The following is a 16,675-nucleotide window of genomic DNA, read 5'->3' on the forward strand; positions in this document are numbered from 1 at the left end:
TATTGTATAGACTCTCACCATTATATAGAAATCATTTTGTATAGCCTATTCTTCGGATCTTGAGTGGATGTCTGACTTTATCTCACTCTGTGTTTGTCCCCTCCTTGTTATTATTTAGGACGTCTCCTACTCAAATACACTGTGTGTGTGTGTTACTGTGTGTCATCATCACACAGTGTCATGAACACGCTGTCTCTGTCAGTCTGTGCGCTCCTGGCGCGCTGCGCGTTTGTGGGTAAAGTTGTCTGATCCAGCGCAGACAGGCGGTGCGCCACTGACATCCACCCGTTCCGAAGGAGAACCAGCAGAGGAACACGCGTCAAGAAAGATTTTTACAGCTGGAAAATACTTACAGGCGGATAAACACACAGATAGATGGTTAAACGCTGAAATGATCCAGAGCCGCGGAGAAAACGAGGACGACGCTGTGAGGGCGGATCTCCTGCGGGGCTTCACACCATCTCTGCGCTCCTTGTGAGGGGACACACCGAGGAGCTGAGGGGGAGACGGAGAACTGAAGAGGAGGGGAAAATGCTCAAAGTTTGTCCGCGTCGTGTGGAAGTGACAGCCCGCAAAGCGCCGTCCCGCAACAGCTGCAGAAAATGAGCATGAATTGAACGAAGAATGCATGTCGTTTGGGAAATATCTGTGATTCTGCAAACATATATCATCTGCACGTCATCAGGTAAGGAGACTGATTCTTTAACGTTTCTACTAATGTCAGGCAGAGGAGTGATGCCATTACTGACGGTGCACACTTTACTATTAGGACCAGGCAGCTGTCAGTCAGGTACTGTGGTCTCTCTCTGGACACATCAGCCAGTTCGAGTCAGGGGAGTCAGATCATAGAGGTGAATGAATTAACTCAGAACTCACACATCATATTCAGTGTTTTGATCTGGAGCCTTTCGTGCACGCGGACGCACTCTCACACGCACAAATCACAGTAGTAAGCTGTAGTGGCATAAACACACAAGCTGACTAACAGGCAGAGGAGTTCATAATTATCAGTCTGCAGGTCAAAGAGCTCATAGAGTGCATGATCGTGTCACACACACACACACACACACACACACACACACACACACACACACACACACACACACACAGCACAGGGCCAAAATTATCCAGGCAACTGCCCATTTGCCCTTCTTGACTGAAAAAACCCAAAACTTTATAGTATAGTTGTGGTTGCAACAATAATACTCAGTGACTCAATATAGTTGATTCAATTAAAACACGTCCTCCATGGACACTTGTCCAAACAGTCCAAAATAAGGGTACAGTAACACATACAAAAATGCATATCCTGGGTAAAGCCTCAATCAATCAATCAATCAAATTATATTTGTATAGCCCATATTCACAAATCACAATTGTCTCATAGGGCTTTAACAAGATGTGGCGTCCTCTGTACTTAACCCTCAAAAAGAGTAAGGAAAAACTACCAAAAACCCTTTTAACAGGAGAGAAAGAATGTAGAAACCTCAGAGTGAGCCACATGTGAGGGATCTCTCTCGAAGGACAGACAGAAGTGCAATAGATGCCACGTGTAATGGAGAACGTCAGAGAAATAGTAGAGTAATTGCAGCATTGGTCAAAATAAACAGTTTGTAGCATGATGGGAGGTCAATGAATTGAGGAATTATTGTCAGTAATGGTCAAGTATCTGAGGAGACATATTGTATATCAAGCAGTCTTGTTGTAATCATTGTCCACGATCAGGATACACCATCATAATCCATCATCATGATCCACTGCTGCCATCAAGATCCACCATCAGCTGCCACCTCGATCATGGTCCTCCACTATGTTCAGATGCCAGCACGATACAGGATCCGCATTTCCATTCCATTTCACCAATGTTGAACTCTCCATACGAAGCAATGCTGTGGAATTGTCTCACCACAGGGAGAAGTTGTTCAGCTCCTTGCTCACGCTGATTGGAAGAGAACTAAGGGTCTAAGCTGTCTTTAGCTTCTTTCTAAAAGAAAGCTAATGTTGAAGTTAAGTTGATAAGAAGTTAAGATCCACGTTAGTTTACGATATAAAACAAGCTAACATGGGAGTTAGCTTCTTTCCAGCTCGTGTCAGGAGCAGGTAGCTATTTATAATGTTCTAAATGGTAAAAGTGGAGAGCAGCTTTGCAGAGTCATTTCCTACACATTCAATTTATTTTCAGATATTTTTTTCACTTACTTCATAGTAGAGAGTGAGAGCATGATTTGAATTTTGCTTAACTTAAGAAAACTATTGTCTGCAGTACACTCTTTATCTTACTGTTGGCCCTTTTATATATCAGTAATAATAACGTTTTATTATTTGCACACTTATTAACAATAACTTTACTTAGTGAGTTTCTGTGATATTCATTCATGTGGTTATGAGATATTAGTTCAATCAAATACTTGCTTTTGGATAATATAGTGAAGTATGTAAAATTATATATTAAATTATTAAATTTAATTTGTAAAATCTTTTTTCTTATAATCTTATTCTTTATTACTTTGAAACTGATCCCATACAGTAGTTACACATCCAAAGGAGGGAGAAAGAAATGAAACAAGGTATCACTCAGTTTTACGACAACCACTGTATATCCCCACATCTCATCTGATCCATTCCACCCACAGTCCCAACGTCAACATCCCAGATATATAATAAATGAGAAAAATAAAGTAAAATACAATGAAATAAAATAAAGAATCAGTTATTATTATACATCAGAAACATATATATATATATATATATATATGTGTGTACATATATTATAGAATATAGAATTACAATTAATAATATCAGTAACCAAAATGAAACAAGAGGGGAGAAATAAATGAAAAGAGAGGGATGTGACAAAGAAAAAGGGTAAAAGAGTGATCCATAATGAAGTTGATTAGGTTGAGCTCAGGGAGTATCTGAACTTGTAAAATCTTCAGTTTTCCTTTTTACTTTACATGGTGTACAGCATATCAACTCAGAATCTGAATTCAAATAGTTTGAGTATTGTGTTGTGCAATGTTAAGATCAATGCAAACTAATATGCTAGAAACTGTAGCCTATCTGCACTGATATATAAACGTTTACTTACATCGAGGGTTGTCCTTTGTTCAGGTTAGAGTAATCTGCCCTCACAATGGATCTGCACGTCAAGCGTCAGCCTCGACTTCTTTACAGAATGGGAGTGATTGGACTGTGGGCAGTGACAGACTAAAAAAAAGCAGACAGCAATATGACACCCATTCATTTCTGAGCTTGGGTGAACTGTCAGGGGGTAAAATTCGACACACAATGGACGGGCTAATCGAACATAGGTCACAAAAACATTTCTATCTTGAGTTACCTAAAGAATGACCAGTAAGAGACCATTAAATCTCACACTTATAAGAAGACTGCAAAAATGCTAATTAGTTTGTGTTTTTAATCTCATTATTCAAATGTATTCTACTGTTATTCATTTGTATTCTTATGTTTGTATTTTTTCCCAATTACTCTACTGTACCAGGGAAAACATAAAACATAAATACCAGAACAAATAAACAATAAACTAAGAAAGCTGCATGTCTGTTTTTCTATTGTTGAAACTTCTTCTGTTCCCTGTATGGTTTGAACTAAGGAAATTGTTCTGTTGTAGCTGGCTTCATCCAACTACAAGGCTCATTATGCAGAGAACATACAGCAGATATTTCATCCTTCTCACATCATTTCCCAGGCTAAAACTGCAGATTGGATGCTTTATACATTACATACAATCATTCTTTAAAGCTATAAACTATATGATTTAATCAAATAATATTTAGTTGAGATATTCTCACAAAAACTTTCTTTTACTGTTGCTGAGCGAGGGCGAAGTGCATGATGGGAGTTCCCCTAGCAGTGCAGGCTTATATCAGCACAACTAATGGATGGTTCAGAGCTCACCTGAGAATCACTATCTCTATGCTTTATCAAAGAGGATAGAGGATTTCAAGTCTTACCTTAAATGTAGAGATGGTGTCTGCCTCCTGTTCCCAGAGTGGGAGCTGGTTCCACAGGAGAGGAGCCTGGTAGCTGAAGGATCTACCTCCTGTTCTACTCTTACACACTCAAGGAACCATAACTTTATAGTGACCGTAATGAGCCTGTGTTTAGGGAGCGAACTAATCTATGAGGCCTTTAGTAAGGAGAATAACTTTAATTATTATTCTGGATTTTACAGGGAGCCAATGCAGAGAGGCTAATATGGTAAGAAGAAATTGGATTTTTCTTGCTCCTGTCAGTACTCAACTGCAGCATTTTGGACCAACTGGAAGCTTTTAACATGCTCACTGGGACGTCCTGATAATAAAGAATTTCAATAGTCCCCCTCTGCCTGATAAGCTCCATGATTTGGCCTTATGGGTGTGAAAACGCCCAATTAAATCCGAAAGGTGGGAATGTGAATTTGGCAACTTGTTCACTTAACTTAGGTGTCACTGACAATGTAACTGTCTGAGGTGAGAGAGCCAGTGGTGGTTTCTTGAAAAGGTTTCCTATTTGTATTTACGAAAAAAAAAAAAAGAAGCACAGAGGAGCACTTTTATACCTGGCAAATTGAGACATTCTATAGTGACTGATCATTCAGATGAGAATATTTTTAAAAACAGTCGTGAAAGTGATCATATTAATACATTAAAAAGGGAATATTGCACAGTCCAATAAACTCCATTTAAACAGGCCTGATGCCACTTGGAGTCCTTTTGTCAACCAACCAGAAAAACCCCAGCAGCAACCCCCGCCCTGGAATCGGTATCTCAAAAATAAATACCTTGAGTTACTAAAATGACACAACTGAAAAGAAAGTTAGCTAAATGGGAGCATTCTAATGACCAGCAACAAAAGTGAATGTTACGTGAAGCCAAATGTGTAGTTATTCATCTGTTTGAGTGTCATGCTAAAAAGCATCAACTAAGTAGATGAATAGTTGAAGAGAGTTCAGTCGTGTTAGTGTTTTTGTTCATGTGACCTGCCTCTTAATTGTTGCAACACAAACTCTTATCGTTCAGATCATCCCAACAGATCCCAGCGGCTCTCTTCATTAGTGCTGTTGCTTCTGGACAGGCTGGGCAGAGCCTGCAGGGCTGGTTGGCATAATATCCTACATTTTCTAATTCATTTTTCTCCACTTTTCTCTTTCTTTCTCCCTCCAGCTCAGCCTATTACATCCAAGCTTGATGAGAGTTGGTGGGCGTACAAGGATGTTGTCCAGGAAAGCTTTGTTCCAGGTAACAGACCATCGGCCATCTCAAACACAGCAGAGTACAAAGCCAGCACCTGCCTGCATGTTTGAAAAGTGGTGTGGCTGGCGGGAGCTGGTCTAGAAGTGTCATTCCAATAGGAATAGGATAGATGTATCTGTCTTGTCTGTGAATTATGCTTATCCTCAAAATATAGGTTTGGGAGATTGGTTAGTTGAAGCCCTGAATTTAGTTTAAGGACTTACAATGTATTCTCAAATGATTTTTCCATGTATACTGAGGAACATAATATTTTAACCTGAAAGAACAGCAGCCCCTTTTGTTTATAATCACTCAAACAGTTCATTAGGTCTGAGGCTGCTCACCGCTCCTAATCAACCTGTGGTTGTACATCACCAGATGAGAGGATCTAGGTTATGTGTGTTCAGTGGATGTTTCAGATCAGTTTGATACAGCGCCCCTGACCTGATGTTTGTCAAAAGTATTTTATGCAGTGGCTGGAAAAAGAACTTACCAGCTTGTTATCGTGTTAGATTGCACCAACGTCCAGTCTCTATTCTCCAGCGCATATTTGGTTATTCTAATGGGACCAAAATAGAATTTAATTGGGCTTTCTTCTGTTTTCTTTGCAATGCACTTCCCTTGTCGGCTTTGTTGAATTGACTATAGAATTAAATGACCCTGACAATGAAGGATAGCTCTTTAAGGAAAGTCCAATGAGACAATCAGTTCAGTTTAGTCATTTAGGCCACTTGAGTTCAATGTGTCATCTGGAGTTAACACCACTTGGTTTTAACCACACCACATTTCCTGCAGGTCTTTGATGGTAACTGTTAGGTAGGATATCATGTTGTCTTCAAGGTTAAGAGAAGTGTAGAGAATATCCCGATCTTGCTTTGTAGACAGTAAATCTTTTAGCTACACTAAAGCAACATGGTTTAGAGAACAGTAATGCCTGTGGGTATGACATTTATGAGGATGAACACAAATTAATATGTGAAATCCTTCTGACAGAGCCTCAAATTATTTGGTTCTAAGGTGTAATTTGTCTGTGATTTCTAAGATGATTTATGGATGTTTAATCACACTGCACATCAGGGATAATGATATCCTCAGAAACTGTTAGTGGCACTGAATATAAAAATGTCAGTGTGATTTTCCTTTACTTAATCTCAACTGTAGTGCTGCTGCTAAGCATAGCTTTTGATGAAATGACTTATTTTGTATGTTGTCATCGAACACCGTTGCAGTTGTTTTATTTGGGCGGGGCTACAGGCCATGAAGTCTTCTGCAAACATACAAGAAATGTTGTTGAGCTTTGGTCACATGGTCTGATTCAGATCATAGACGACTATTACGTTTATATGGACACCAATAATCTGAGCATTGACCTTAATCTGAATGATTTCTACATGAATTGATTGACATGTAACAGAGCATAGTCTGACTACTTACGTTATAACATCTACTACATCCTAAATTTGATTTTTCACTCAAACCCTTCTTGAAAATTAAAAAAATTGACTGTGGTGTTTAAGGAAAATCATATTTCACGCCATCAAAGCGCCTGTAAACAGTCTGAATGAGAGTAACACTTAACATTCGTTACTGCTGTGTCCCATATATCAAGTTTGACAAACTGTCAAGATGCAAATTTTGCAAACTTCCCTGCTCATGTTGTAAAGTTTTTACTGGGGGGCAGAAGTTTCTATGGACAGGACTAATGTTACATTGAATTAGCTGCTGTAAACATGATGAATGACCGTGTATTGCTCAATAGATCAATGTGTCCCATCTGTCCTGCAGTTGTCAGATGTGTCACTGTAATAATGTTGGCTGATAACGGTTGTTAAAAACTAACGTTAGTTGATATCGTTTGTCACTGTAATGATGTTGGTTGGCTGCTGATGAAGTAGTGAGTGGTGTCCTAGGGAAGATTTTCTAGTCCTTCAAATATGAAGCTGTACAGCCCACAGTGGGTTAGTTTATCTTTGTGAGATAGACAGGGAGAAGCAGATAGCCTGGCTCTGTGTGAGAGTGAATATCCACAGGATCCCATCGAGTAGATTGTATTTAAAGATGGATGACATGACAGCTCCCTAAAAATAAAGCCAAAGTGACTCAAGTGACTGGCAGCAGTATCAAAGTACACATAAAATACATTCTTGATGGTTTCTGTCATTTCAGATAGTTCTCATTACACTGATGTATATTCAAGTGCTGGTTTTCCAGGAAGTCTGGTTTGAATTACTTATTTGCCTTAAAAACATGTTGGAGTCAGGATTAGTCTTAAATGTGACAGGTGGCAGCGTTCAGATCCAGGATATTTTGGGTTCTTTTCTTGATCTTGGGAGCAAGTAGAGAAGCTTCATCCATCTTTGTGTAGCCTACAGTCTTTGTAGGATCCAGCTGTGTAGCATTCTACCTCAATCTCAAATCTTTAAATTCCCTTCAAAAAAGTATAGTGTCAGCATTGACATTTACTGTATAGTTAGGGAGTTTCATGTTGTACAAGCCTAAATACACATTAACAAATCACTTAGATGTGGTAAACATATGTTTTGTGGCTATTTTTGGCTTGATTACCGCACTTCACTGAGCCTTCATGTCTTGAATGGTGTAAATAGAGTTGCCTATGTCCACATTAGGGCTGGTAAAAATTATAAATGCATATTTTTTCTCTGCGTCTTGGTCCTCCATCCTCACTAGGCTTTTTCCTCACCTCAAATGAGAATAAACCTATCCAATAAGGGTTCAGTACAGCAGTAGTGTATTACAGCTGTTGTCAATAACAGGGATTTATGTTGACATTGTCAGACACTTCTTTGTCCATAATATATAGATGTAGTTCTTGGAATGAATAAAATGACGTATGAATGAGCCATAATCAAATTCCTGTGTTAGACTTGTTTTGTTGACTGACAACAAACAAAAATCTGTAAATGAGAAGTGAGCTCTTGAGTTTGGTGTGATTGCTAAACCTTAGAATGCTCGTTGTTGCCAGATGTGCTATATGTGTTTTGTTGAATACAAAATAATGAAGATAAAAAGATGTATTAAAATAGTTCCACTCCCTTTCTTTCTCCTTTATGCTCTGTTTGCTTTTCTGTTTGAATAAAACGTTTCCTGTACAGGCCAGTGTAATGCTCCAAATGCATTGTTAAATTGACAATAAACATAAAAATTGTTGTTATTGCCACAGTGACGAGAATAGAATAGTTTGTCAGCAGCCCTGACAGTAGATCACAGCACAGCTGGATCCAGTGGACATTAGCCTCAAGATGTTAGACAAGGAACTTTTATGGACGTCTGCAGCTGATGAAATCATGAAGTACCTGTGGCCTCTGGTCATCAATCTCCCCATCTCTTTGTTTATCACTGCGTTGGTGTGCTATCAGCTCCTCCCTCTTTCCCTCTATCATTACTCTTCCCATCTCTGTCTTTCTCTGCTTCAGGCTGCCTGGTTCATCCTTTGGTTGTACAGATCTTATGTATATTTGATCACATCTGTTTCTGCTCCTCTCCCCGTGTCCTTTTATCTTCTCCCTCCTCTTGCCTTTATTCTCTCTCATCTCCTCTGCCCTCTCAGCCCCTCTCCTCCTTCTCATCTTTCTCCTTAGTTCCTTCTTTTCCTCCAATGTTTATTGCTGGTCCACTTTTCTTTGCCTCTCCTTTCTCTCCTCTCTTTTTCTCGGTTTTTCCAGCTGCAACCTTTCCTCATCTCATCAGCAGTCAACAATCCTGCTCTTTCCTCGTTGTCATCCCTCCAATTTCTTTCCTCTGCTCCTATTCCCTCTAGCTCACTCTGCCCTGAATGACCTGGAGATGTTGCGATCACTCATTTGAATTTGCTCACAACTTGAGGCCCATTCAGAGCCTTAGAGGAAATGTCAGCCGAACGCTGTCTGCAGAAATCTCTCTGATGAGGCCACCTCCTCTGTCAGCATTTACATGGACATGTGAAAACCAGACAGTCACAGGTTGATAGATGTTTCTGCTCACACTAACCTACTATGTCACATTAAGAGAAAAGCTCTCGTGAGAAAATGTCAGCGTTCAAATAAACTAAATAAGAACATTTTCTATGTATGGCAAAAAAAACTGAGCAGAATTACTAGGTGACACATTTTTTAAGAATCACTATCATTGATTATTGATTAGTGGTAGTTGAATATTTTCCTTTAAATATCAACTCTGAGCTGATTATTCAGCCTAAAATAAAAGCTAAATGAATAGAAGATGACAACATGGTGAACATGTTAGCAAACAGTTGCCTCTTCACACTCCCGGCAAACACAAAGCAACATGAGTATTTTGGTCTTCACCACCTCCTGAGTAAAGTATCGGGCTCTTTAGCTGCTAAGCGCTCCCATATGTTCACTGGCTCCTTGCTAATTTAGTCTGTCTACTGTTTCATGCTGGGCAGGTAGCATACACTAAATCAATGCAGCTTAACTAAAACCTGCCACTGCAGTTGGAAACAAGGTTAGAACAGAGGTGTAGGCCATCAAAACACAGAGCTGCGGGGAACTTCAGAGTAAGCTCTAGGTTTTACTGTAACTGACCCTTTTTTTGATTTTATACAAATATTTTTCAGCATTAAGTAAAGTGTGGTTTATTATCTTACCCACATTGTCCAAAATTATGCCCTATTTGCTGTGTAGTAAACTTATTTTACTATTTTAGAGTCTATCGCCTGTGCCACACTGTTGCATCTGTCTTGCTTTTCATTTTTGTGCTCATGTTATCAGGTCAGAGCAGCAACACTGATTGCATGAGACGCGTCTCAGCTGCGTCTCCTGCGTGTGAGCTGTGCTAACTTCTTCTAGAAAGTTAGGGGCTAGCCAGTTTTCTCTGCAAAGTTTACAGCAAAATAGACAGTGAAAATTATCTTTCACCATAGTTTTAATTTCTATCTGTTGAATATGTAACAAAGATAAATATTTGAAATACTTCCGGTACCCATTCCAAAGCGAAACCGCTGGAGTGTTCCTGTTGACTGAATCCATTTGTTTTAAGAAGGACTTTTACATCTGTTTTTGTAGGACCAGAAGATGGCAGGCTTCATTTTACAAAGTCCTGGCATTTATAGTAGTTGAGTACTACTCCCATTTATTTTATAATAATAATGATATTATAAATAATGATAAATAATTATCACTAATTGTGTTTGTATACAATAATGTGACAACACAAATTATGAATATGTTTTTAGGATTTAAAAGTGTCAGTCATCTTAATTCAGTAATGTCTGTTGCAGTAAACGTGGGGACTAGTGAAAGAGCTTATATGTGCTGCAGTATCCGGTTTTTGAGTGCTGCACTGCAAGGTTAGAATCAGAATCAGAATCAGAATCAGAATCAGAATTCTTTTATTTGCCAAGTATGTTTGCACATACAGGAAATTGCCTTGGTGTCATTGGTGCACTACTTATGTACATAAAACAACAATATAAAAAACAACAATATGTAAGAAATTGAATAAAATAAAATAAAATAGAATAAAATAAAATAAAATAAAATAAAATAAAATAAAATAAAATAAAATAAAATAAAATAAAATAAAGAATATACATATATACATTAACAGATTCACAGGGTTATGGGCACGTGCTGTGCGAAGGTGCAGAGATTGGTGATAGTGCCAGTAGTATATAAGTAATAAATTATAAATTATGTGCAGGTGGTGGGGTGTGGTGGGGTAGAGTCAGTGCGGTGCAGAGTCAGTGTGATGCAGGGGGCTTGTTTGTGAGCCCCACTGCCACGGGGAAAAAACTGTTCAGATGGCGAGAGGTTTTAGTCCTGATGGCCCGAAACCTTTTACCGGAGGGAAGTCTCTGGAACAGGTGGTGACCGGGATGTGAAGGATCAGCAATGATCTTGCCTGCTCTCCTACTGGTCCTGGAGTGGAACAGGTCTAGGAGGGCCGGCAGGTCTAGGAGGGCCGGCAGGTCACAGCCGATGACCTTCTCAGCTGACCTTATGATCCGCTGCAGTCTGCCCTTGTCCTTGGCAGTGGAGGCAGCGAACCAGACGGTGATTGATGAGGTGAGGATGGACTCAATGATGGCTGTGTAGAATTCAACCATCACTTTCTGCGGCATGTTGAATTTCCTCAGTTGCCGCAGGAAGAACATCCTCTGCTGGGCCTTCTTGGTGACGGAGGTGATGTTCTCCGCCCACCTCAAGTCCTGTGCAATGACGGTCCCCAGGAATCTGAAGGACTCCACTGTTTTAACTGGGGAGTTGCACAGGCTGAGGGGGGCAGTTTGGGCTGGGCTCCTCCTGAAGTCTACTACCATCTCTACAGTTTTCAAAGCGTTCAGCTCCAGGTGGTTCTGGCTGCACCAGGAAGCCAGGCTGTTAACTTCCTCTCTGTAGGCGGCTTCGTCCCCATTGGTGATTAATCCGATGAGGGTCGTGTCGTCTGCAAACTTCAGGAGTTTGACAGAGGGATGGCTGGAGGTGCAGTTGTTGGTGTAGAGGGAGAACAGTAGAGGGGAGAGCACACAACCTTGTGGGGCTCCAGTGCTGATGGTCCGGGACTCAGAGACAAGCTTGCCCAGCCTCACGCGCTGCTTCCTGTCAGTCAGGAAGTTAGAGATCCACCTACAGGTGGGCTCAGGCACGCTCAGCTGTGTCAGCTTGTCACGGAGAAGAGCTGGGGCGATGGTGTTGAATGCGGAGCTGAAGTCCACAAACAGGATCCTGGCGTAGGTGTTGGGGGAGTCGAGGTGCTGGAGGATGAAGTGGAGTCCCATGTTGACTGCGTCGTCTACGGACCTGTTGGCTCTGTAGGCAAACTGCAGTGGGTCGAGGAGGTGATTGGTTATTGTCTTGAGGTGGGTCAGCACGAGGCGCTCAAAGGTCTTCATTACTACAGAGGTCAGGGCGACAGGTCTGTAGTCATTAAGGCCTGTGATCCTCTGCTTCTTGGGAACGGGGATGATGGTGGATGTTTTAAGACAGGCGGGTACAGCACATTCAGCCAGTGAGGTGTTAAAAATGTTCGTGAACACTGGCGAAAGCTGGTCTGCACAGTGCCTCAGTGTGGAGGGGGAGACAGCGTCGGGTCCAGGTGCCTTGCGGGGGTTCAACTTCTTCAGGAGCTTGTTTACATCTCTCTCCTGAATAGAGAGAGGTGTGATGGGGGGGGGGGGGGTTGAGTCTTTGTCCAGGCTGGGGTGAAGAGGTGTAATAGCTGTGTGGGGGGGCTGGGAGTCTGGGTTAGAACTGGTCCATTGTCTTTCAAATCTACAGTAAAAGTCATTCAGTTCGTTTGCAAGTTTCAGGTCTTCCACAGAGTGGGGGGATTTGGTTTTGCAGCCGGTGATCACTCGCAGCCCCTTCCAGACTGACGAGGAGTCGTTGGCTGCAAACTGTTGTTCCAGCTTCTTTGAGTACTGTCGTTTGGCCTCCTTAATCTCCTTGTTCAACTTAGTCTGACTCTCTTGGTGTTATCTGTCTTCACTGAGTTTAACACTAGCCAATTATGATCGCACTCCTCATGTTATTCTCAGCTGCAGTGGTGGTGTAAAAGTATAAAAGCATCAACGCTGTCAGGAATCCTCCAGAGAATGAAAGAATCTTTGTGCAATTAACGCTACAATTGTCAGGTATTTAGAACAGTCACCTTATTTTACTGATCTCTAAAAATATCTCTTGCTTTTACCTATTCCTCCCTTATTGTAAACCCTTTAGTCTATATTGGGATCTGGTGGGAGTAATGAGTCCATGTTTCCTGGTACCTGATTGGCCCGTAGCTGGGCTGTTGACAGATTTTGTGAAGTTATGCTTGGAGCAGGTTAGCCATGCAGCACAGGTAACCATGGTGATCTAAGTCAATTAAAAATAAACCATACAAGCTAGCTGGATAACCTGCTGACCTTGCTTCACGGTGCAGGATTGATCTTAGTCTTTCAGTGTCCAGGATTCTGATCATATATGTGTCATATGTATCACAAAACACAAAGTTAGAGACCTTATATGTTATATGTTAGAAGTGGGAAATTGTTTTTGATTCATTATGAAACTGGCAAGAAAAGTTAAAATGTGGTGGGCAGTCTAGTTATTATTATTTCCTTATGTTAAGGGAAAAGTTGGGCTGGTCCAGGTTCTCCATTGACATTGGATGTTATAGAACAGGCATATGTTAGCGTGGTATCAGGTTTGGGCTATGTGCACAGTACTGGGAGGTACTGTTAAAGTTGTTGTGGTGTGCAGCTGCTGAGCTGGACTGACTGGCCTACCAGTGAGGAAGTCAATGGTAAACATAATGCATTTAAATCACACATTTATAGTCTGAAAGAGACTTGTCTAAGCACTTTAGACTATTAACATCACACAGTGCCTCTATATTCTGCTCTTTGTTTGGATCACACGTCATAAACTATGACAGGGGACAAATTAGAGATTTTTGCCTCAGGACCAGAGGAGCTGGGGATTGAACTGCTCACCTCCTGCTTAGTTGGTGACCCAATCTACCTCCTGAGCCACAGGCAAGGAATTTGAGTTGCTAGTTCAGCTTCTGATGTTGGTGCATGTGGATTGTGTTGAAAGCCGAGCTGAAGTCAGTGATTAGCCTCTGTTACTCCTACAGGGCTTTGTGTTGGATAGATGTTCGTTCTTCTTCCTCAATGAAGCACTGAGCTAACTGTCGGGGGTCAATTAAAAAAAGAGAAAGCTGAACTTATAGGAAACAAAAGCTGTTTTCAGACCTGACCGGCGGATAAAGTCTGGAGAATTGTGTCCGGACTTTCCAGAGCATTTGGAAATAAATGATAGACCTGTGCAGTGGCAGTCTCAATAACACAACCTTTTGTGAGCGCTCATTTCAAATGTCAGTATAACTGACAGTTGAGCTGTTGTCATGAGCCTGTATTTATATTAATTCTGTCAAATTATCTCAACGTCATATAATAATGATGTCAAGAACAATGTGCTGCAGCAGCTTGACAGTAGCTGCCGGTAATACTACCTACCTACAGTATATATGAGCTGTGATCAAATTACTATTTCTTCCTCATCCTGAAAAGTGGAAGACGTCTTTTAAGGCCCCTTCAACGCCACACTAAAGTTCTACACCAAATCTGTAATGTTGATTTGGAAATAGTTGCATATAAACTGTTGATTATTTACTGCATTCACATTATCTTAGCTACACATTGGTAGTAGTTACATGCTTCTAGCCATATTTGTACCATTTAGTGGCTGAAAAAACCTACCGCTCTACGAAACCATATTAAAATCAACTAGATTTGTACTTTTTATTTTGATTAATGCCAAATCGCACACACTCATAGATATCTGTCCACTAAATATGCCAAAACTTGTTCATCAAAATCCACTCATGATTCCCTGACAAATCTGTGAAAATGTCAAAAAAATGCCAAATCTTATAATGTTAATGAAACTGATTAGAAATTCTTGGATTTGAATAATCCTGCTGACAAACAAACCAGCAAACAGATAGGGGTGAAAACATAATCTCCTTGGGCAGATGTAATGAGGACTTAGTTGTAAGGCAGCAGAAGAGATTACAAGAAGGGAGACACCCCCACTGTATTTTAAATTGTCGACCACCACTCCCTCCATTTGTGTTTTTAATACCTTGCTTTATAAACCGGGGGGATATACATGTGTATTCATGTAAATATCGAGCTTCAGAAATTGGAGATTCTCTGGCATCAATAGAACAGGCCCATTAGGATGGAATAGTGGTGGTAAAGTGACATTTATTCTGATAATCATTGCTATCAACTGATATGAATTTCTTTTCACATATTATATTTACCTACATTTAAAGCACATGGAATGCACTAAATCCTTTTAAGGTAATTTGCCTTTACTGGATAATATATTATGTTATTTTATTGTTGACTGTGTTCTTTATACAATCAAACTTTTTGCTCTGTGGCCGTGCAGTTTTAAACATTAAGAAGCTACATTGGAAGGATGCCATAAATTTAGATGTTTGTGGCTGCAAACTGTCAAAACTGGGTTCTGTATTCCCGTCAAACTTTGAGTCTCTCAGCTTTCTTGGCTTGACATATCAAACTGAATTAACTGTCAAACTGCCATTATCTCATCCTGACTTTTCTCCAGCACACAAGTTGTCTGCACAGTGTTGTTGGAGGTAGCAACGTCTGTTGCTTTTGTGATGTACCAACCTCTGAGAGGGATGTCAAGATATGGCAAAAATAGATCTGTTTATGCTTCATGTATTTGTTGTGTGGGAGCAAAAGGAGGACCTTTTAAATAACCAATCCTTTCCTTAGCACCTGTCAGGAGGATCGTGCTGTGTGTGTCTCCTCTGTCAGTCCTGCAGCGCCTCCCTGTCCATCTGGTTAGTGAGGGATTCTTTTAACTACAACCCTACAAATGATGTTTAATAGATGTATATGTTTTTTCCATCAGAATCAAGCTCAAAACGTGTTTGTAGTTTTTGGTCACGTTATCATACTGTGTGAACGTGGAAGGATAGCAGGAAAACTTAAATGCATTGTTTTTGTCATTTGCATATTGTGTTTGTGTTGCTGTGTAGTGGTGATATGAGAAAAAGACAGTTTTGGTTACATTCATGAGAAACTTTAAATCTTTAGGAATCTTATCACATGATACATCTTTTATTTATGGTATAAATATAGTATGCTAGCAGCTGTGTAAGCTTCTCCATACGCTGCCTTCAAAGGGAACTTGTGCTCATGACTTGGGAAGCTGTGTTCTTGGTTTGCTTGGTGCTCTATTGGTTCAGTCGTGAGAACACCTGCTATAGGCAACAGCAACATGGACACTAATATTACTTGTGTCTATAAGGTACTGAGGCTGACTCTTTAGCTAGTGTTATTGTAATGCTGAAAATCCTTGATGACATAGGGAAAGATTGGGAATATCAATGTTTAAAATAAAAAAAAACTCTATATGACTAAATTTACTTTGTTAATTCCTAATAAATCAGAGGTTTCAGAAAATTCTATCCATACTAAATATACTGTATACTGTTGGATGCGCTATTCATTTAGTAGGTTTGACTTAATGAATGTGTAATATCGAGTGTTTCTACCCGAGTGTGCAAAATATTGGGACGAGTAGATGCAAAAACTTTAATTTAGCACATGCATTGTGATTTACAAATACAAATATTTAGTATGTTTGAAAGGTAGCTGCTAATTACAATAACAGCGTTACGCACACAGATGGCTGCAGTTATAGTGGTGAGGAGGAGACGGCATGGAAGAAGATGGAGGGAACAGGTTTTTTCTACTGTTAGCATGTTTGGTTTGACAGAAGCAAAAAAAATCCCTCTCTTGCCAGAGCACTGAGGGCCATCGTCACACCAGATACAGCGCTGACCAGTGTGCTCTGTGTGTGCTACAATGGGTTCTGTCTCATAGTTCTCTTTGGTGTTCTCTTAGGGTTCTCCACAGGTTCTCTCAGGGTTATTTTAGGGTTCTCTCCTCGGGT

General features: G+C 40.4%; 1 protein-coding gene across 2 annotated transcripts in view; it reads left to right on the top strand.

The window, feature by feature from the left end:
• The first annotated feature begins 154 nt into the window (after positions 1-154).
• The window catches only part of LOC109640448 (carbonic anhydrase-related protein 10-like), a 102,025-nt gene continuing 85,504 nt past the window's right edge, over positions 155-16,675 (top strand). Inside the window, exons 1-2 of one of the 2 annotated variants that reach the window (XM_069525205.1) lie at positions 155-685; positions 5,166-5,240. In XM_069525205.1, the coding sequence (XP_069381306.1) occupies positions 625-685; positions 5,166-5,240 (136 nt within the window). In that variant the 5' untranslated portion in view covers positions 155-624. The remainder of the gene's footprint in view (positions 686-5,165; positions 5,241-16,675) is intronic. The other variant, XM_020104450.2, reaches the window with a different exon arrangement.

Source organism: Paralichthys olivaceus, chromosome 5 (assembly GCF_024713975.1).
Source record: "Paralichthys olivaceus isolate ysfri-2021 chromosome 5, ASM2471397v2, whole genome shotgun sequence".
NCBI classification, from domain to species: Eukaryota; Metazoa; Chordata; class Actinopteri; order Pleuronectiformes; family Paralichthyidae; genus Paralichthys; species Paralichthys olivaceus.